General features: G+C 44.8%; 1 protein-coding gene across 5 annotated transcripts; it reads right to left on the bottom strand.

Annotated features, from left to right (window-relative positions):
- Positions 1 to 811: 811 nt before the first annotated feature.
- Positions 812 to 16,947, bottom strand: LOC110513015 (alpha-2-macroglobulin-like). 5 transcript variants are annotated; one of them, XM_090195260.1, is made up of 37 exons: positions 16,713 to 16,947; positions 15,621 to 15,708; positions 15,257 to 15,437; positions 14,718 to 14,874; positions 14,125 to 14,177; positions 13,768 to 13,788; positions 13,344 to 13,509; positions 13,171 to 13,255; positions 12,214 to 12,364; positions 11,992 to 12,112; positions 11,727 to 11,836; positions 11,472 to 11,645; positions 10,461 to 10,694; positions 10,005 to 10,071; positions 9,785 to 9,930; positions 9,499 to 9,648; positions 9,014 to 9,166; positions 8,784 to 8,871; positions 8,465 to 8,615; positions 7,972 to 8,197; positions 7,761 to 7,887; positions 7,515 to 7,636; positions 7,369 to 7,420; positions 7,208 to 7,291; positions 6,926 to 7,102; positions 6,363 to 6,438; positions 6,033 to 6,189; positions 5,857 to 5,931; positions 3,126 to 3,288; positions 2,661 to 2,851; positions 2,189 to 2,404; positions 1,922 to 2,046; positions 1,603 to 1,693; positions 1,428 to 1,496; positions 1,210 to 1,315; positions 1,048 to 1,101; positions 812 to 914 (listed from the first exon to the last, which is right to left on the bottom strand). In XM_090195260.1, exons 1-36 carry the CDS (start codon positions 16,756 to 16,758, stop codon positions 1,061 to 1,063), a joined length of 4,440 nt encoding a protein of 1,479 aa, XP_090051386.1. In that variant the 5' UTR covers positions 16,759 to 16,947; the 3' UTR covers positions 812 to 914; positions 1,048 to 1,060. The 5 variants fall into 5 exon arrangements, with proteins under 5 accessions (XP_090051386.1, XP_090051387.1, XP_090051388.1 ...); XM_090195261.1 differs by having other exon boundaries at positions 8,465 to 8,612; positions 16,713 to 16,925; XM_090195262.1 differs by having other exon boundaries at positions 9,785 to 9,927; positions 16,713 to 16,925.
- Positions 16,948 to 20,190: the final 3,243 nt, after the last annotated feature.

Below are 20,190 nucleotides of genomic sequence, written 5' to 3'. Positions count from 1 at the left end.
CTTGCAGATATACCAGAGTGACTAAGATGTGTAGGGGTCAGAGGTCCATTTGGAATTAACAATGTGAGTAAAGCTCAGTGCCACAAGTGATGGAGTTCCCCCAGGAGACTACAGGGTGGTTTGGTGACCACTGCATTACTGGAGCCAACTGACTGTCAGATCTATTGTTGCGTACTGTCCAATCAAGAGGGCTCGTTTCAATCTTCTCTGAACCAAAACATCTGGTATTGTCATGGTAAGTACAGTAATGGTTTAGTTTGACAGCTCAGCAGGTACAGGAGACAACCCAGAACAGGTCTTTTCTTTCCCATTGTCAGGCCATAAACACGGCTTTTCAACTACTGTTTTCACAGCATGTTTGCATACGTTTCTTTCATAGAATTTAGTGAGTCGTTGTCAGTAGGGCTCTAGAGTATCTGTTGGGTCGTCAATTGTTCAGTTAATCTCATTGATTTGTGAGGTGTTTACCACCACATCTTGCCCTGCCCACACCATTCATCAGGAGATCACAGTAAGACGTTAATGTCATTTAGTGGTAACATGTCCTGACCCATTCCCTGATGAGAACTAAAAGAACAGGGCCTTCATAAATACAGGGGTCCATGTCCCAGACTGAGGAACAGAAGAGATGAGAACCCAACATCTACAACTTTGTACAGTTGGCGACCCTGATTAACAGCACAGATGGAAACTACACCTCCAGAGAGCTGCTCTGTTTACTGGACCCAATCACATTGCTTAATGTACCCCAGGATGAACACCACTGCCTCAATATTCACCTCACTGCTCAGAGACAACAGGCTCCAGAAAAGGGTTTTAATGAAACACTTTATTTCCAGATCCATAGTTTTACTTCAGCACTTGAAAGACGTCTCAAGGGTTGCAGGTGTGACATCAATGTCATCTTCTTCCATCTGTCGAGGAGCAAAGACATTTAATGAATCCTTTAGCAAACTGACCAACATTTAGATTAAAGGAAGACTGGCTCCCTAAATCATGTATAGTACACAATTCATCACCAATAACTCCAGATTTCAAGTAGCTCACCAGCTTGGAACCCCTAGTTGCAAGGGAAGACGTATTCTGTCTCAGCCTTGTCACCTGTAACCGTAAGACAGCTTCGTCTCAGTAAATGAAAACAACTTGACCAAATGTTCCTCAGAAGAGGGTAAAAATAACGTTTTGGGGAGGGTTAGTAGAGTAACTTACTTGGCTGGTAGTAGTCATAGATCTTGACCACTGCTGGCTTTAGATTCTGTACTGGGAACTCCTGTATGATGTCCAGGGTGATGTGGAAAGGAAGTAGTGATGTCAGCTGTTGGGAGAAAAACAAACAAACGGGTCATTAAATGATCAAAGCAGAAGTTACTGTACATCAAAATATATTATGTTTAAATGAAGCGCCATGTGAATGGTTTTCACCTCACCTCTGTCAAGTACATTAACACATGGTCATCTTTGATATCAACACGATCCACTTGACTTGAACCCCGCAGCTGTGAAGACAAGTCATTGATATTGCATGAACAAAGAACCGTCATCCTTAAACAAAGGGACACAGACGAGGCAAGACCTCCATGGATAAAGGTCCCAACAACTCACCCTCCCCAAAGAGTCTGGATCTGGAGAAAACCCAGAGAGCATTTTCAAATCCACTATAATCATATTGGTGGTGAGCTCCTTTCCATGATATCTGAGAAAGATGATTGACAGCTGATTTTAATAATCAAAATGCTTGGATTACTTTAGCCATAAAGACCAGATAAGCATTCTGACTGATCCAAGCCGAGGTACCAACTAGAAAGTCAATAACCTATACACAGGTATAACACTAATTAATTTGGGTCAAACCCATTCTGCAGGTCACGCTCCAAGATCACACATTTACTAGAATGCATACAAATATGTCCTTCATTCTGACCGAGACTGGAGCTTCAGCGTGACTCTGGGTCTCAAAGACTTCCTGTTGCAGTCCACCTCTGGAGTCACCTGGATACTGAGCGTTGTGCTTCTGGTAGGAGTAGGGACGTTGTAGCGGAGCACCACCTGGGATAGAGAAGAGGAAGTCAGGGAAACCATCCTGTCCGAATACAAACATTTTATGAGCCAGAAGAAACAGCTTCCCTGTACTGTGTATTAAAGGGCATCTTGCGCCACAGGACTGGAGGAGAGATGTGTTTTCACTGACCTGCACTGAGGCACAAGCACTGCCCTGCACTTCAACGCTGTACTTCCCTTCTGTGTCCTGCAGCGCCCTCTCCTGGTACAGAAGCTTGTTGTTTTGGTTCACATGGAAGAGGCACCGGTCCCCACTGGGAGACCTGACCGTCACTGTGCTGGCTCCTCCTCTACTGAACACCCTGGTGGAGTAGAGAGCCAGGGCCTGGAGGGCCACCACCGTGTCCTAGACATGCACACCACAGGACAATCAGTTCAAAATGAAAAGAGACCATTTTAAAAGGGTTGAATATTTCTCACATTGAACAGTTGCTAAAGTGACTAAATCCCAATTCCAGCCATTACGATGATGGTTTCTAGGCTCTATCAGTGGAAGGGAGCCTCACCAGGTTGGACATGAAGAACACATGCCCTGTGGTCTGATACGAGTCAATGTTTGTACTAGTGCACCATTTCAGACCACTGGTGTTTAGAAAGTATACCTGGGTGGAAGAGAAGCCTCCGTAGGCGTTCTGCTGCCTCACCAGCCACCTGACGATGCGGGAGGCGTAGCCCAGGTCAGAGGTCGACCGAGAAGAGGCACTGAGGGACGCCAGCAGAACGTAGGAGCTGATCTCCACCTCCAGGGAGGGCGAGGTCTCAGAGGAGGACTGGGACCAGTGCAGGAGACCCCCTGAGGGTTGAGGAGCACACACACCAGAATAAGGACTAGCTTATTCATCCTAATACAGACTACACAATACAAAGTTCTGACCTCCCCAATTCATGTCCAAAACATTTTTTAGGAGCAAGAGTTTTTTTTTTCTTCTTAACAATAATTTAAAATTAATCATTTTATTGGGCCTCTCTGGAGTGCCAGATGGTCTGAGGGTTTGCACTTTTAGGAGTACTCCATTATCCAGGCATGCTCAATCAAGGCAAGACAGCGCTACCAGGATATAGCTCACCCTCTTGAAATGAGATGGTGTCGAGGTGCTGCAGAAGCCGGGCCCGTGTCTCCATGTCACCTGCCAGGGTGAAGGTGTAGGCCAGCAGAGCAGTAGCGTAGGTGTTGGACAAATCACTGGTGGAGTTCTTCAGGCAAGACAAGCTGTGGTCCACAACATGATCCTAGAGCACAGAATGACAGCAGCACATTAAAAGCCAGCCTGGTCCCAGATCAGTTTGGACTGGGTTCCATTCAACTTGCTGTTCTGGGGCCTCAGGCAGTTCAAATTGTTGATTAGGGAACACTTTTTGCTGAGGAACGGGATTGTTTTTCCTTGTACATTTTATTACGTTGCATTTGTAAAGGGTATAATTTCTGTACATGCAGAGGTCCCCTGCTAAAGAGGCATGGCACTCTAAAAATAAACACCAACATATCTGGGACCAGACTACAGCACATTTCCTTTCTCACTTTACAGAAGCATACAGAGCCTAATATCAGTAGTAACATACCTTAAGGGAACATTTTGACATTCGCCATGTGGTTAGTGAGAGTCCATATTGCAAATATACGGTCCCTTAATAGACGTCCGAAAACGTTTGTAAAATTCACGGACGGCGTCGGGCCGTGCGGCTGGGCCGGATCTACCGGGAAGTCAAACGAACTCAGACATTCGGTTTCCGTTTTATAAAATGTGTCATTTTTCCACTGTCCCGGTAAATCCCACAAGAGGGCATAAGCAATCATATTGCAAATGTACAAAACATCACGACGTGGCCTTCTCCTAAACTGAAAATATTTCGAAGCCAAAACTTGGTGAGCGTAGGTTTGGCATGATGGGCAGTTGGCCCCGAACAAGATGGCGTCTAGGCCTCAACGGTTGAGTTATGGCCATTTTTCTGGGAAAAAAGGTCCAAAATGAAAATAGAGCAATAATTTTTCCGCTTCACGTCAAAGTCAAGGAGCCTCTGGTGTCAATTAAAAAAAAGAACCAGCCATTTATCCATCGTCATTTAAGAGAAATCGTCCATTTTTTTTTTTTAAACAGTTACAGATCCAGTTGCAGGGTGTTCATGCGAATCTTTTTACAGTGTGCTGCGGAGCTCTGCGAGATTTGTGATTTTCTGAAATAACACTCACTAAACCCTCCGTAAATAACTCAGTTCTTAACATAAAGACTTTTTAAAAAAAACTCAGGATTCTGTAAAGGCATACCCCAATCAGGATAGGAGTTTATTTATAGCTTCCTCTGCCAACCGGACGTGCCTTAAATGGTGTCATAGTGGCTGTTTTGAAGGGTTAAAATGGTCAGATCTGTCCAAAACTTCATGTGTGATTAGGCAACCCCCATGAACTGTAAATCAGTCATGATTCCCATAAAATCATTCACACAGCTTGGCAGGAGGGACCCATTGGGGTGCGTAGAGACAGACAGTGCCTGCATTAGTTAACCTTGTTGGAACTTTTAAAGAACCGTCAGACCTAGAGTTCCGAAACCTGTTCTAGACCTCAGGTCGATAGAGCCACGTAACTCAGCACGCAATAGAAGGTTCTCGGAGCGAGAAACAGCCTCGTACATTTGCAATGACTTCAATTCATTTTGACCATCACGAAAATGACAACATTTAGAAATGTCCCAGAGTCGCAAGACTAGGTGCATTGCGACCGCCTCGGCCCATATAGACGGACCCCAACGTTTTGGTCCGATAGCTCACTCAAGGACCCCGTAGCAAGGCATGGAAAAAAGTGCATTTTCAGCACCAATTAGGGTCTTGCTCGGGCACCAAATGACCTAGCGAGCCAAAACTTGGGATTCGGGGTTGCCTCAGCTAGGCCTACACAACATCAGAACTGGACCCGCAGCTGGAACGTAACTACGTTTTTATTATGGTTTGAATAGAAGGTGTTGTGAATTTTGGGCCAGCTCTGTGGCTACTAAACGAGTTGGAAAAAGTGGGTTTGGTGTCAGAATGATATCTAATTGACAGTGACTTGCTGGTGACTATTGTCCATTTGCAATATGTTTAAACAGTGAGGTACCAGAATCACTGCCCAGCCATCCCGAGTTCATCATGCCAGTCAATTTCACATTCCTGCAGGATTTGAGCATGTCAAATTTCTTATGGCATTTGGCCCCCAAAAAAGTTACTTTTGACTATGAAATCACATTGCAAATGGACAAAACATATGCCTTATGCACAAGTAAAAAAAATATATATTTTTTTTAAATGGCTAAAGTATGTTGATGAAGTTCTTATACATGTGTAATTGACACAAATCAAAAGAATTTCGAAAAACGGTCCAGAAAGCACTTTAAGGGGTTGCTAGGTTTTAGAATTTCTCACTTTTTCAAAATGTTGCTTTTTGATGTTGACTTGTTGCATTTGCAATATGAAAAACCACAGTGGAGCGCGCTCGCCACCTGTTGGATTTTCAAAGTGTTACACCTGGCATTTGCCATTTGCAATCAACTTTGAACGAAACGCCAAATTGAGTGGTATTAGACACCGTGTATATGGTTTGTCCATGCCAATGACTTCCCATTCATTTTTGTCCATTTCAGGGGGGTGTTCCCTTACAGATCTAAGCCCATTCTTTGTTATTTCATAGGCTACTGGCAGAGAAATGACTTCACTACGTCGTAGAAGCTGTAAATGACAGTTGATGTGAGACAGATTTCATACAGGAGGCTGAATGAGTTGCCTGTAATGACGGTGTGAGAAATGGTTCCATGGAGTGAAGCTACTTACCGTCACGGACATGTTGAGCTCCAGCATTGAAGCAGTGATGTAAGCCGTCAGTGTGACTTCATCCGTCACTCCACCCTAGAAAACAATGTCAAGACACCAACTGTATCTAGCCTGTTGAAATCAAACTACGGCCGGTCTGACGAAACAGACAACCAGTTTATTAGCAATATAAATACCTTAATTCTGTTGTTCAAGAGCTTCCCTAAAGTTCTGAAACAGCCACGTTGGCCTTGTTGACGTTCCAACCAAGTCTTGGATTGCTCCATCGTTGCCGGGTCAACATAGATGAAAGACTGGGCTTTGCCAAAGGATCTCAAGACAAAAGCAGTCAGCCTGAAGAAAGAAGTGGATTCATTTAAAAGCCCTAACATCGTATCGTCAAGCTCCAAGTCATGACATCACACGCGTCAGCTGTCCTATCCAGCGTCTCCATGCCAGAGATGCCATTTGATTGGTCAATACGTCATTGAAACTACCAGTAGGTGAAAAACAAGCCAAGTACTCACCAGGTGTTCCCCAAGCCTTGTCCAAACGTGCTGTACGCACCATCAGCATTCTTGTAGTTCAGCTGCCGTTGGTAACCTGCCGGTGGGTTTTTATCATCAACGGTGACCAAGCGCTTGTTCTATTCCCAGAGTTGTGCCCCAAACGGCTCCTTATATCTCAGGGCTCTCCAACCCTGTTCACGGAGAGCTACCCTCCAACCAAGTTGTAATTAACCCCATTCAACCAGCTAATTATTAGAAGGGGAGCGAGATTAGGGTTGGAGTGAAAACCTACATACAGGACAGTAACAAGGTTGGAGAGTCCTGCCCTATGTAAGGAATAGGGTGCTATGAGACAGTGTCAATATTCTACCATCAAATGACTTCAGTAGAAAACCATGTGTTGGGTCAGTGATGTTAAGACATTGAGATCATCTGTCATGCAGCTCCGCTGTTACCATGACAGCAGGGTACACCGTGGAGAAACACTTTAAAATAGAAAACGAAATCCTCTAATTGGACAAATCCAGCCCGGTTTGTGGATTTGGCATCTAATCAAGACAGATTTGAAGGGACTCTCCTACCACTAGTGAGGAACTTGGTGGCCTTTTCTAGGATGGCTGGCGTGAGCTGCTCTGTGTTCCTCAGGTACTCCAGGATGTAGATATTGGGGGAGAGCAGGGCCATATTCTGCTCCCCACACCCATACGGCATCTGCAACAGTCCATCCAGGTTGTTGAGGGCCCGACCCAGGATGTCCCCTACAGAGAAAAGGGACTTCTGTTACAGACTGTCCTCTTCAGCAAACAGCAGCATCGTCACTGAGAAGGTTCGTCTTCCCACCACTACACAATGGTTTATTTTACCCAGAACCGAGAGGGAAATCCTAGCAGAGCCATCCACCACATTCTGGGGAAGTTGCAGTTCCACCTCCTCCGTCAGAGCTTCTCCTGTGGACACAAAGAGGAGCTGAATGAAGATGATCACGTCAACCACCGTAAACATTCAACGTTGATTCATTACTGACCAGTAGGACACAGCAACCAGTTGTAGGTGTGGCTCTTCTCTGTTCCCTCAGCCTGGAGGAGGAGAGGGATTCATTTCAGAGGCAGTTCCACTAGACAGTATCTGTGCTACCTAACGTTAGTTCTCCCACAGCGGTAGACTACATACCTTCACCAGCAGGCTCCGTGTGACTGTGTCAACGCGTCCTCTCTCCGGTACGTTCACAACCCCGTTGTCACACGCAGTCTGGGACCGGACAGCCGCCGCACTAACAGACACGTTCAAAACCCCTACACACAGGACAGCGCAGGTTACACAACATCCAATACGGTGCCAGTACACAACAGCCAATACGGTGCCAGTACACAACTCAGGTTGACATCCATTCTGTCGTTTGAACAGATGAAGACTAACCCAGGACAGAGGGGGCCATAGTCCAACTGAAGGTCTTTCGTCCATTGGCACACAAGCACGAGGAGTCCTGGACATCACGCAAGGGTGTGAGAGTGTAGTCTGAGGAAAGAGCTGGAGTCACAGAAACCTGCCAAAGAGGAACACGGGGTAAGATAACGTGGTACGACACAAACAATACAACTCAAGAAACCATCCTGGTGCAGCGTCGTACCATGATGCACTTGGAGAGGTAGTTAAACACAGTGGCCTTCAGCTCAAAGTGCTCTCCCCGGATGACTGAGTAGGGCAGGGTGAGCTCCAGGAAGAAGGGCTGGAAGACCGTGAGCTCCACCAGAGGAGCCAGACCAAAGCCACTGGGGGCCAGGCAGAAGACCTCAGTCTCCCAGGTGGTGATGGTGTCTGGGACTGTCAGGGGGACATCTAGAGATCCAGACTCCCTGGAATACAGAGGTCAGAGTTCAAACAGAAAGCCACCACGTGTCTAATAGAGAAAGACTAATTTCAACACAGTTTGTTGTTACAAATGCATTTAAGCTTTATCTAACCAGGGACACCCATTGAGGTCAAAGGGTATTTCCTAAGAGGAAGCTGACCTACAGTTTACAGAGGTTCAGGTTCCTAATCTGCACCACTACTGTTTGGATACGAGGCAAGAGCTAAGAGGGCTTTCACCAGAGGTCGGCCTCACTCTGCAGAGCACTTACCCAACTTCCACAAGGTCCCAAATCCATGTCTCAGGGAAGAATGTACGGACCGTCTGTATGGGTGGCGGAGGTGGAGCGGCAAGTCCACCAGCCACAGCCATTTCAAGTCTAGGACCTGCTGATCCAGGCCTAGCCATTAGGCTGTAAGCTACTACCAACACAAAATATGGCCATTAGTGTCAAGTTAAAAATAGACTGAATGCTGGGCTCAGTGTTTAGACCAGTTTAACCAGGCTTTGTTATTCTAGCAAAAGGTCATCCATAACCCAAGATTCATTAGACTTGGCAATGAGAATAAGGGTTGGTAAGGACATCTCACCATAGGAGCGATAGTACTGGTTCCCCTGGTAACTGAGGCAGGAAGGTACTCTTATATCCAGGTTAGTCGCTAGCTTCAATCCCAGTGTCTAGAAATAGCAGAACCAATTTAGTAATAAGTCAGTTTGTCATTCTATTCATTTTAACACATTGTAACAGTATGGTGACTGATTCTTCCCAGAAAGAACAAAAAGAGGCTTCAAGTTGAGAAAACAGGGCAGAAATATTTACCTGAAAAACTGCATAAGGATCATTTGTCTGCTCAGACGGTCCATATGGGTGTGGTATTATGGATCTCCTTGGTCTAACGCGTAAACATGCTACTGGATCTTCAAGCTCGTAGGGAACATAGGTCGTCTCCTTGACCGGTAGCAAATTAAATATCTGGAAAGGGACAACAGGGAGGTGTGAAATGACCTTGTTCATTGGGGACCAAACAGAACAGACTGAAACGACTACTTGGGGAAACACTCCATTTTGTTGTCCGTTGCTAAACGTTTAGAAAGTTGTCCCATCAACAAGGAGGTGCTTTCCAGTTACTGAGAGGCAATAGAAAGTGGGCCTCAAGCCAGAGAATGAGTCCCATCACATTTGATAAAAGCTCCCAACAGTGAACAGATCCACTCCATGTCTGCTGTGGTCACTGGTTGTATTCCCAGCACCACCAAAACAGTAGGTATGGTGGTACCACTGTTCACTTCAGTGAGCTGTGTTACCTTGTCAGCATCCAGCCTCTTCCCTGGCTCCATGATGCCAACACTCTGGTCAACAGCACCGAGGCCACAGAGGGAACCGGGCCGGGCCGAGAGATGCAGGGTGTTCTCCTCCCCTGGGACAGCGTTGGAGGGTGAGAACTCCACCAACACCTGGCAGACACAGATACCATTACTCCAGGTATGATTACAGTCTGCATGGAAATACTGGACACCTTTCATAAAATGACAACAATGTTTGTGATGTACAGTCACTGGGGATATGCCAGACTCCTCCACACACACACACCTTGTTCCTGAAGCATTTCTCAGTGGGGAAGTTCATGCTGTGGGCGATGACAGTCTCACTGGGTAGCATACTGTACACCAGGAGCTGAACCACCGGCGCCATCTCTGGGACCACTGCCAACGTCAAGGTGACGTCACCCTCGGCTACTGCAACGCAAAGAGCAGGTCACTCATTAAGCACCTTCCAGAACGTTCAGAATCACTTCATGAAACTCACTCACCAGGACTGTCCTGCTGCACAGTAACATTGATGTGTCCATGCTGAACTATGACCCCTCTGGACAAGGCCTGGAGGGAAAGGAAACAGTTCTCAGCAACAGAGTGGAGACGTTGCAACCTGGACTCATGGGGTAGACGTAACACGGTTAACAAATCCACGACTCCCATTAGTATGATACGTTAGCACCTATTCATTTGTGGATGCCCATCATCCATTTTATATCGGTTATGACTTCGCTAAATGTATTATTTATATATTACGAATTCCAATTTGTAACATGAGCAAGGTTGGGTTACAGTGGTTGATTAGGAGTATTGGTGTAGTTTAGGAACATCCTTCCTTTGAAAGTGTCTCGGGAAATGTCTGACATGATCCTGGTCAAAAGGAGTGCAAATAGGAAATATGGTGCTGTTTGAGAGGCACCATGGGTTTGCAGGTTGTTCCTGGTTCTACTCACCAGGTAGAGGACAGCCACAGAGCCCTTTGGGACAGTCTCCCCTACGATGGCATAGCGGATGGTGATGGACACCGCCTGCCCACACGCCAGTGGTTTCTCCACCTTCTGAATAGCCAGGGAGCTGGACGGTTTAATGTCAGGGGCAGCGGGCTGGATCAGCGAGAGTAGGTGTTGCCCTCTGTTGAAATAGGGGACCCTGTATCCTGGGTACTCCACTTGTGGGGTGTCGCTTACCTGAAAGGAACAAAAGGAATAGAAACTAAAGGCCCAATCCTAAATCAACCCCTAGAGCCCATCCTATATACAGTGGGGATCTGAGAGGATGACAGGAAGCAATATGGTAACAGATCCACCTTACTTCCACCTAGCCTGTTAGGGTCATGACCTCTGGGCATCGTTTCCCCAACTGTCCTGGGGAGCCCAAGCGGTGCACATTTTGGTTCCCCCGTCACAGGAATGTCATAATTCCTGTGTGTTCATTAATTAAATGCACTCTGTTTAAGAATGTGTAAGATTCTTATTTGTATAAAATAGACAGGGACCAGTCTTATCAAAATTAGATGACAGTATTTATTCTCGGAGCTCGCTGCCATGAAACCACCAACAGTTTATATACAAAATATGACGTCATAGGTTATAAAATGTCTTTCCTCCTATGACCAGGACAGAACAGGTTCAAAAGTTGATTCCAACCCACTAGCTCGCTCACTCCAGACACACACTTATCCAGATTCACCTTCATCCATCACTATTTAAGAGACAGTTCCAGATAATGGAAAACTCTACCTTATCTAAACATCCCAGAGCTAAGTTGAGTCGATTCAACCACAGGTTAACGACCCTTTTTGCTTGCTTAAAAAAAACACAATCCCTTCCTTATGAATTAACATTATTAATCAGATATAATAAAGTTTAATTAGTTATAGTTCTATTTAAGATGTAGATATTGTATAGTCCCAGAGACTGGCATCGAGTATAAAGTCTCTCAAACCTAGAAGGAATCATACTTACTACGAGGTTAATATTCTCTTTGGGCAGACTGGTTGTGTTGACGGAGAACCTGGCAATACCACGACTGTCCGTGGTTAGGTTCTGTAGTCGTAGATATGAGGACCAGCCTTTCTCCTCGAACAGGTAGACTAACATGTCAGAGATGGGTGTGTTGTTAAATCGAACAGCATTTATCTGAGGAAAGGGCGGGAAGCAGTTCAGGAAGCAGGACAAACCAAGCATCCACAATGCAACAGGAACACCATTTGGACTTACCTTGCCTTCGATAATTGATCCATGCTCATAGATTTGGGGCGTGTCAACAAATGTGAATTCTCCAATCACATAGGAGAGCTCTACATTTCTCTCCTCTGACAGTGTAATACCTGTCAAATTAAAACAAATATGGTTTTATAGGACAGTTAGGGAACCTGATCTAATGAAACAGCCAATAGTTACGTCGCCATCAGCTGAAGTGAAATGAAGGGTTTTGTATTGAGTCAACATGATGCATCTCATAATGATTGTGATGAGGACTTGCCTGTCCCCTCCTCCTGTACTTCTGCATGGAAACTAAACACGTCTCCCAGCAATTTCTCTCCTGCGTTCTTTGTGAAAAGTGCCATGTTGAAGACATAAGAAGCACAGCCAGTATGGTCCATCTAGGAAAAGCAGGCAGAACCACAAAAACACATTTAAATCCCATTCAAAATGTCATATGTTGGTAAAAACAGCACTACTCGTTTTAGGAAAGCAGACAGACCTCTATTGACTCTTTGTGGCATGGAGGTGTGTAATCAGGAACTCCTTGTGGATTTCGCTCATCAACTGTTATTGGTATCACTGCATTGTCCACCAAAGGTCGGCACAACTTCACCCCTGCTTCACCAGGTACAGGCTGCCCATACGTGTATCTGATTTCAATTCACAACAAGACAAGTGTCAACTTCCTGCATCCAGTTACCATATTGAAAACGTAAGACCTAAAGGCTTGAAGTCAGGCGTTGAACACGGTCAATGAATCTGGACCTGTATTCATAGAGGCTCAGAACGGGATCAGTTTTAACTATAGATCATAATGAACGAGGTCACATGTCAAGGCTGGGACCTGATCCTAGAACAGCCATCCTAATCTGAGATGCTTTATGACCGAAGAACCAGCTGGTCACGTAAATGCCACTAACAAATCTCAGGGATCCTAGCAGCAGTTGAAGACTTGAGCAGTAGCACTATAGGTCTTCAATTAGCATGGGTCATTAATGCAGACCACATGCATATTTAAGGACTTCTATATTTAAATAAGTGGATTAGAGTATCCTCAAATGCATAACAATTTCCAAGTGTATTATCAAATGAAGCTACAGTACTAGCAGAGGCTGCTGCCTACAGACTTGACATCATTGGAATAGTAGTCACTAATAATGCTTACATACCTTGCATTACTCATCTCATATGTTTATACTGTATTCTATACCTCTGGCATTGATCATCTATATCGCTGCACCCTCAACATGAACCAAACACGTGTTGTGACCAATACAATGTTATTTACTTGTATTTTCAAATCCTTCATTTGAAATGTGAAAGTTAATGTAATACTTCTAATAGCAGTTGAACCCAGGTCTGCCTTCGCGTAATGAGATAATTAATGACATGTAGTGGAGTTCCACATCACCTTGTAACTACAGTACATTGCAAATCACCAATAGTGTTTACTCACTCTGCACACACTTTCACTTCATACTCCTCTTGAACAACGCTGATCTTGTCAGTGAGGTTCATGTTGATCTCAAACTTGGGCAAAACTACAGATAAAAAGAACAGCAGTGAACTCCAGAACGTTCCGGGATTGTGATGCAACATCACCGAGCATGAAAGAGAAACTCAACCTACCATACTGTTCTACCTTGAAGTTGTGGTAGATTTTCTCTCCACCAATCCACACTACAATGGTATAGGATCCTACAGGGGCTTCAGAGTTCAGGGGGTGAGAAAGCTGCAGAATGTTGCCACTGGATGTAGTGTTGACCCACTGTCCAATCCGGTTGTGATTAACGTCCTGTTGGTTCATAGGAAGGGGCATGTTCAGCAGGACACAACGTTGTGGAAAGTTCACAACAGTATACAGGACAAGGAGTCAATTCTATCTGCAACAGTCATCTACTGAAGAGGGCCCAGATTACACACAACGCTGATTGGATGCATTTAGCCAACTTCTACAGTAGGTGGAAGTGAGGACCTAGCTAGCAGGGGGAGTCATAATGCTGCAGTCTTTACACTGACAGTCAACATAAAGTTACACCAACAAGGATCTTACCTCAAGTTCCACAATGTTGTACTGTGAAGGGCAAAGACAAGAGATGGGGTCAGGTTTCATTAAGAACTCCAATGCCAAAACAGAGCATCGCTGTCTACAGCTACTAGACAGCTGATTGGCTTGGTCACTTAACATACACATCACATGTAGCATTTGCAATTCAATCTCAGGAAAAGATGACCCCATACATTCCAATCTGACCTATATGAATGGAAGCCTCATGTCCTGGCTGGTTGATTGCTGTGCATAATCCCAGACTGCGTTGTCCATCACAGTATTGTGACACTTCTGCATCTTGGATTGAAATAGTAGAGACTGAACTAAAATACTATTTTCAAACGTATATTTTCAACTCACCAGCTGATTGACGGGGCTAAAATGGGTATCCAAGGTGACGACTCTAAAAAGCACTGTAAACAGCCAACGACAAGACAAACACAATGAGAATATTAGAAGCATAATTTCAGGCAACTTTCTCAATTCCAAGGATTCCCAGAAATACTGGTTGAGGATTCCCAGCCTGATTCCAGTGTACATATCCTGAGTGAACCCAGGGGGATTTACTGCATCTGCACCACATTCCTGAACAACGAGGCTCTTCAGATGTCTACCGTTTCCCTCTACAATCCTCATAATGCATGCCGTTAGAACAGAGAGGACGGGACCAGACTGGGGAAGAGCTTTGCCAGCAATGATGGGGTTCTTTTCTACACAATTATTGCCTGATGCATTTCAAACAATACTTCCTTCAGATTTCAGTCTGACAGGACTTCATTGTAAAACTGTTATAGCCTCAAATAAACAAAGGGAGCATGGTGGGGTCGTGGATAACTGTTGATGTCAAAATGGGGTCAGGGGCCCAAAAAGGTCAACGCCCCGGAGTAAACCATTACAGAACATTGGCCCGTTTCTTAGCAACCAGACTAAAGGTGTACCGGCTCTAACATTACCCGTTTGTCCTGGGTTGTAGATTGGTTTGTCCGTTTGGATGAACGTCATGGGGCTGTAGGGTTTGATCATGACCCTTCTCTCCTCTGTTGATAGAAAAGTCTCCCCTCGAACCTCCACCTTAAAGTTCAGCACTTTGTCGCTCTTCACACGAGGGGCCTGTCAGAGCCGGAAACAGGGCAACGTCAGTAAACGGACCGATAACATAGGACATTCAAATGTGGTGCCGTGTGGCCCAGTTGGTAAGAGCGTGCCACTAGCAACTTCAAGGTAAAGCGTTTAACTCCTGCAGGGATCCCATTATGCATTCAGCCTGCTGTAAGTTACATATATAAATGGTCTCAATAGTATATACTAGCATTCAATCAAAACCTGGTACAAATTGGAGCCCGAATCACAGGAAAGTTCTGGTAGGTCACCACTGACATTTCCCATAAAATAAGCTGCCATTGCACAAAGAACCTAAGCGATGCATCAAAGCTGAGCAGTACAGTCCACTCTTAATGGAATGGTTCTGGAAGTCCACCAGTGCTGGGCTGACCTGAAACTGGACACAGCGGTGAAACTCTTGGTCAGAACTCTGGTGGAGAAGTCTCTTGTTCTGCCCGTCGGCCATCAGAGATACGGTCATGACCAGGGTCTCGTTGGGCTGCAGAAGGCTGGCACAAAGCTTGGCCTCTGAGCCTGCCTGGATCACTGCAGGAACGGCTACCATGTAAACCCTACAGAGAACACACCCGGCAACAGGAACATCAGTACATCTCTAAACACAAAGCCAGGTGAAATATACAGGGGGATAAAGATCTGCAGAAAGGGGAGATGAAAAATTGCTCCGACAAGAGAACGTTAAACAGAGACGAGAGAAGCAAGTCTGATCACTAAATTCTAACTGCAGATGGACTTACGGTCTTGGAGTCTCTTGACAGACACAAAGCCAGTGAATGCAGGCAAAGAGGATCCATCTCCAAACCTGAAGCCCAGGAAGAACCATGACTAAAGGAGAAAAATAAACCACCAAGTCTGTTATGACCCAGTATTCCTACTGCACAGTATACAGGTTGTGTGGGATCCAGATTGTCAATTGACTTCACCTATAAAAGGTTAGAGCTTCCACAGCAGGTCAGGAGATATAGGTTAAGGGTTGGCTAATAAAATACAAGTCTACAGAGAAGCAGGTGAGACCAAAATTGAATTTAAAATTATTTCCTGGGCACTGCAAACCATGCACTCCATATCAGAAGCATCTACCCACTGACATACCACCAGACAGGGAGAAGCATCCCCAAACAGGCACCAACCTGGTCTCAGACCATTCCCTATCATTTTGTACGCAAAACCGAAAACCAAGTATGATATTACATTTTATATGTATTACAGTCGTGGATGTCCATCCATTTCATATGCTGTTAACAGACATCTTACAAATTCCAATTTGTTGTGGCCAACATGAACTAGGTAGCTAACATTATCTAGGCTAAACATTAGGAGTAAAGGTGGTTAGCATGTTGGCTAACCTTAACCCCTTTTACCTAAGTAGATGGTGCTTATTACCCAAAATGTTACACGTCAGTTTTACTACACCCACCCCTCCACCCTTTTGGTTATTGCCTTAAGTAGCTGTCAGTCTTCTGTAAAAATACCAAACGTAACATCTCATACAGATTCCAGCCTGGCAGATTTACTTTTACTATGTTACCTATAGTCCATGAGACCAGGCTGCAGACACGGGTCGGTAAAAAAGGCTCAATTGCATGTAGGTTAGTGTTTCTTCTAAACCGAGTTACAATATATCGGGCTAGAAACTGGGCGCCAAACACAGATTGCAAAAGTGTGTCTAGCGTGCACGAGGAGAAAGTATTATGTTGCTAAACCCTTTTGGATTGCATTTGGTATAGCCTGTAAAAGACCAGATACAAGTCATTAAAAAAAAACGGTTGTTTTTGGGTATATGATTGCAACACAAGTTGCTATAGCACCTGTGCACTAGGCATACTCACCGCAGCGGGTTGTTTGTGGACTCGGTCGAAAGTAAACAACCCCCATCGGTCATGTCCCTATAAATATCCTTAGTTCCGGACTTTTTTCCCTTCTAATTACTAAGCGCTCGCACCTGCTGGATATTCAGGGAGTTCGATTAGACTGAACGGCCATTTCAAATGCTCGATCATATTGTCAACAAGGCAGCATGTTGATTACCTCAACTAGCCTGTGGACTCGGTACCGGTGCCCCTTGTATATAGCCTCGTTATTGTTATTCTTATTGTGTTACTTTTTATTTTAGTCTACTTGGTCAATATTTTCTTCTTCTTGAACTGCACTGTTGGTTAAGGGCTTGTAAGTAAGCATTTCACGGTAAAGTCTACACTTGTATTCGCGCATGTGACAAATAAAATGTGTGACAAAAAAAATTAGATTTGACCTACATCACTTTGTTTTGAGCTGGCTTTGAAAGGGGCACATGGCTCATGCTCCAGAGGCATCCCAGACACTCCTTCCACCGGGGTAACGCAGGACAGATAATTGAATCCCCTCCTATCACAGCCATTAAACTCTGTAACTGTTTTAAAGTCACCATTGGCCTCATGGTAAAATCCCCGAGCAGTTTCCTTCCTCTCTGGCAACTGAGTTGGGAAGGACGCCTGTATCTTTGTAGTGACTGGGTGTATCGACACACCATCCATAGTGTAATTGATAACTTCACCATGTTGAAAGAGATATTCAATATCTGCTTTTTATTTTAAACCATCTACCAACCCATCTGCTCTACTTTATGAGACATTGGAAAACCTTCCTAGTTTTTGTGGTTGAATCTGTGTTTGAAATTCACTGCTCGACTGAGGGACCTTCCAGATAATTCTATGTGTGGGGTACAGAGATGAGGTAGTCGTTACTGCACATGATGATGATGAGGTAGTCGTTACTGTCTTCTCTCCTACGCCCCCCCCCCCTCCCCTCCCCTCCCCCCTCCAGACCAAGGTGAAGCACCTGAAGCAAACGTCAGTGATGCTCCAGAGGGAGTTTAGAGGTAACATCCTGTCACGAGAATTATGTTCTCAATGTTCATAAACCCAATTCAATGAAGTACTCAGCCTGAAGGCCAGAATTTGTAAGAAACTGGTTGAAATGAATCAGACGGAGGCCCAGCTACGATAGTCAGAAAGTTTATTTACGAGAGCGCTGGTCTGTTGTACAAAACAATTCATTTTATACTGGCTTCTCACTCACACACATTCACACTAACATTAGCACACAATGTTCTCCTACCCAGCTGACAAAGTTTAGGGGAATCCGTGACTTACTCCCCATCCTCCCTCAAGATAGGGAGACCCTGGGAAGTACTCTCGGTGGCCCCGACCAAGGTCGGCACCGAATCTTGCTCAGTCTGTTTTTAAGATACTATAATAGACAACCTACACACACGGATGTATACAGTATATCACAAAAGTGAGTACACCCCTCACATTTTTGTAAATATTTGAGTATATGTTTTCATGTGACAACACTGAAGAAATGACACTTTGCTACAATGTAAAGTAGTGAGTGTACAGCTTGTATAACAGTGTAAATTTGCTGTCCCCTCAAAATAACTCAACACACAGCCATTAATGTCTAAACAGTGGCAACAAAAGTGAGTGGGCCCAAAGTGTCAATATTTTGTGTGGCCACCATCACCATCAGTACTCACTTATTGGTACCACACACACCATTAGAATAATCTCATTATTCTAATCAATTTCATCATGACTAATCAATTTCATACAATCATATGGTTTCAGGGTGGAATATTCTAATCATTGACATGATCAAATAAATCCCCATTATCACATCCCTAACACAGTGGAGGACCTGGTACGACTACCTGGAGTAGGACCCAAGATGGCTCCCCTGGCACCAGGTCTCTGGCAAAGGTAGGTATGGCTCATTTAGGACTACAAATCCCATATTCTAGTCTGCATGTTGTGATGTGGTCTGATCAGGTGCAGAGTGGTAGTTCTATTGGATTATATAGTGGGCGTCTCGTCATGGGATACTTTCATTCTATCTTTTGTTTTTATTGTGTGTGTGTGTCTATGTACACACACACACACACACGTCCACCGAATCTCCAACCGGCTGGGACGGACGAGAGGTGGGACCAAGAACCCAGAGGAGACACGCAAGGCCCTGGAAGACTGGTTACCAAGGTGACACCACCACTTCCTCTACCTCTGTCCCATCAGGTCACTCGTTAACCAGTGTCATGACGTTGCCCTCTTTGGGTACAGAGAGCACCTCTCTGCTCCTTCAACCAGGCTGCTGTGGTCAGCGAGGTCACAAATTCCTAGAGAAGACCCTGCCTCATGGTGTGGGAGAAAGATGTACATATAGGGAGAAACATAATACTGTAACACAGGAGAAAGATACACTTGGAGTGCATTTGTCATTCTGGTAAAATGCATTGTCTATTGTATAGGACAGGAGGCCAGAGTAAGGCCATGAGAGCATAGGACAGCTGGACATACCAAGGTCAGAGGGACATACAAAGGAGGGGGTCAGCCAAATGACCAACTGATGGACTATAGACATAGGCCATATATTTTTAGGACATGAAGATGCTGAAGGAATGTCAGAAGAGACACAGTCTACGAGTCCTAATAAGGACAGACATACCAAAGAACACACCAGGCTGAACGTAAGGGGGCCCATAGCATAAGATAGGCATGTATTATTTTTGGGACATGAAGAGGTCCTGTCACCATTATAACTTGACTGAAAGCAGATATGGGCGTTATCGAGCTGAACAAGCAGGATGCACAGATTGGGATATAATGGTGGCAGATGGACTGAGGGAAGTAACTTCATTTGCATGTGGGATGGACTCATATGTTGTATGTGTATAAATCAGAGCGAGTGCTCTGGAAAGGCGTGTGTTCCGCGGACCACTCCGGCTTGCTTTACGTTGTATTAAAAGCCTATATTGATTTCACAAGTTCTTACAAGTGTCATATTTGAACCGATTTTCTACGACAATGGCCACACAGTATAGAGACAGAGGGAAGTTTCATAGAGAACAAAGAAATTGCTTCCACCTCACAGAACTTGAGGTCCGAACAACATTTATGTTCCGGAGAAGGTATAAAAGATGGGTGAAGAATCCAGCTTCGAACTGGTCCGTCCGTTACATTTTGGGGAAGCTCATGGAAGACGGTGCGGCCACATTACCATAACGCTGTTTATATAATAGCCTCAGATATGAGGTTTACATCTAATTGTTGTATAAGATGAATGAGTGAGGATGATACTGTTTGTAAAATTGTGTCATGTGATTTTGGACTTTTTAATGAAGGAAACTCCCAATTCCCTTTTGAGTTGAACTAAATCAGAGGACCGCCCATGAGCCCAGTTAGGGTCAGGCCCTTTTCTGCAATTCCGAATAAAACCCCAATCTTGAGAAGTCCTCAATAGACCATGTTTTTCTCCATTACGAGAGGACAA

Source organism: Oncorhynchus mykiss, chromosome 13 (assembly GCF_057628025.1).
Source record: "Oncorhynchus mykiss isolate SJ-2025 chromosome 13, ASM5762802v1, whole genome shotgun sequence".
Taxonomy (NCBI): domain Eukaryota; kingdom Metazoa; phylum Chordata; class Actinopteri; order Salmoniformes; family Salmonidae; genus Oncorhynchus; species Oncorhynchus mykiss.
The sequence above is the reverse complement of the archived record's forward strand: the minus strand, read 5'-3'. Positions and strand labels throughout refer to the sequence as shown.

What these genes read in the sequence shown, in the direction of transcription:
- LOC110513015 (XM_090195260.1), bottom strand. Translation starts at nt 16,758, where the DNA reads ATGGGGGTTGTTTACTTTCGACCGAGTCCACAAACAACCCGCTGCG. An exon ending in AGAGGCTGGATGCTGACAAG is followed by an intron (nt 9,167 to 9,498) that starts GTAACACAGCTC and finishes GTCCCTTTCCAG; the next exon opens with ATATTTAATTTGCTACCGGT. An exon ending in TATGGCCCCCTCTGTCCTGG is followed by an intron (nt 7,637 to 7,760) that starts GTTAGTCTTCAT and finishes TCCTGTGTGTAG; the next exon opens with GGGTTTTGAACGTGTCTGTT.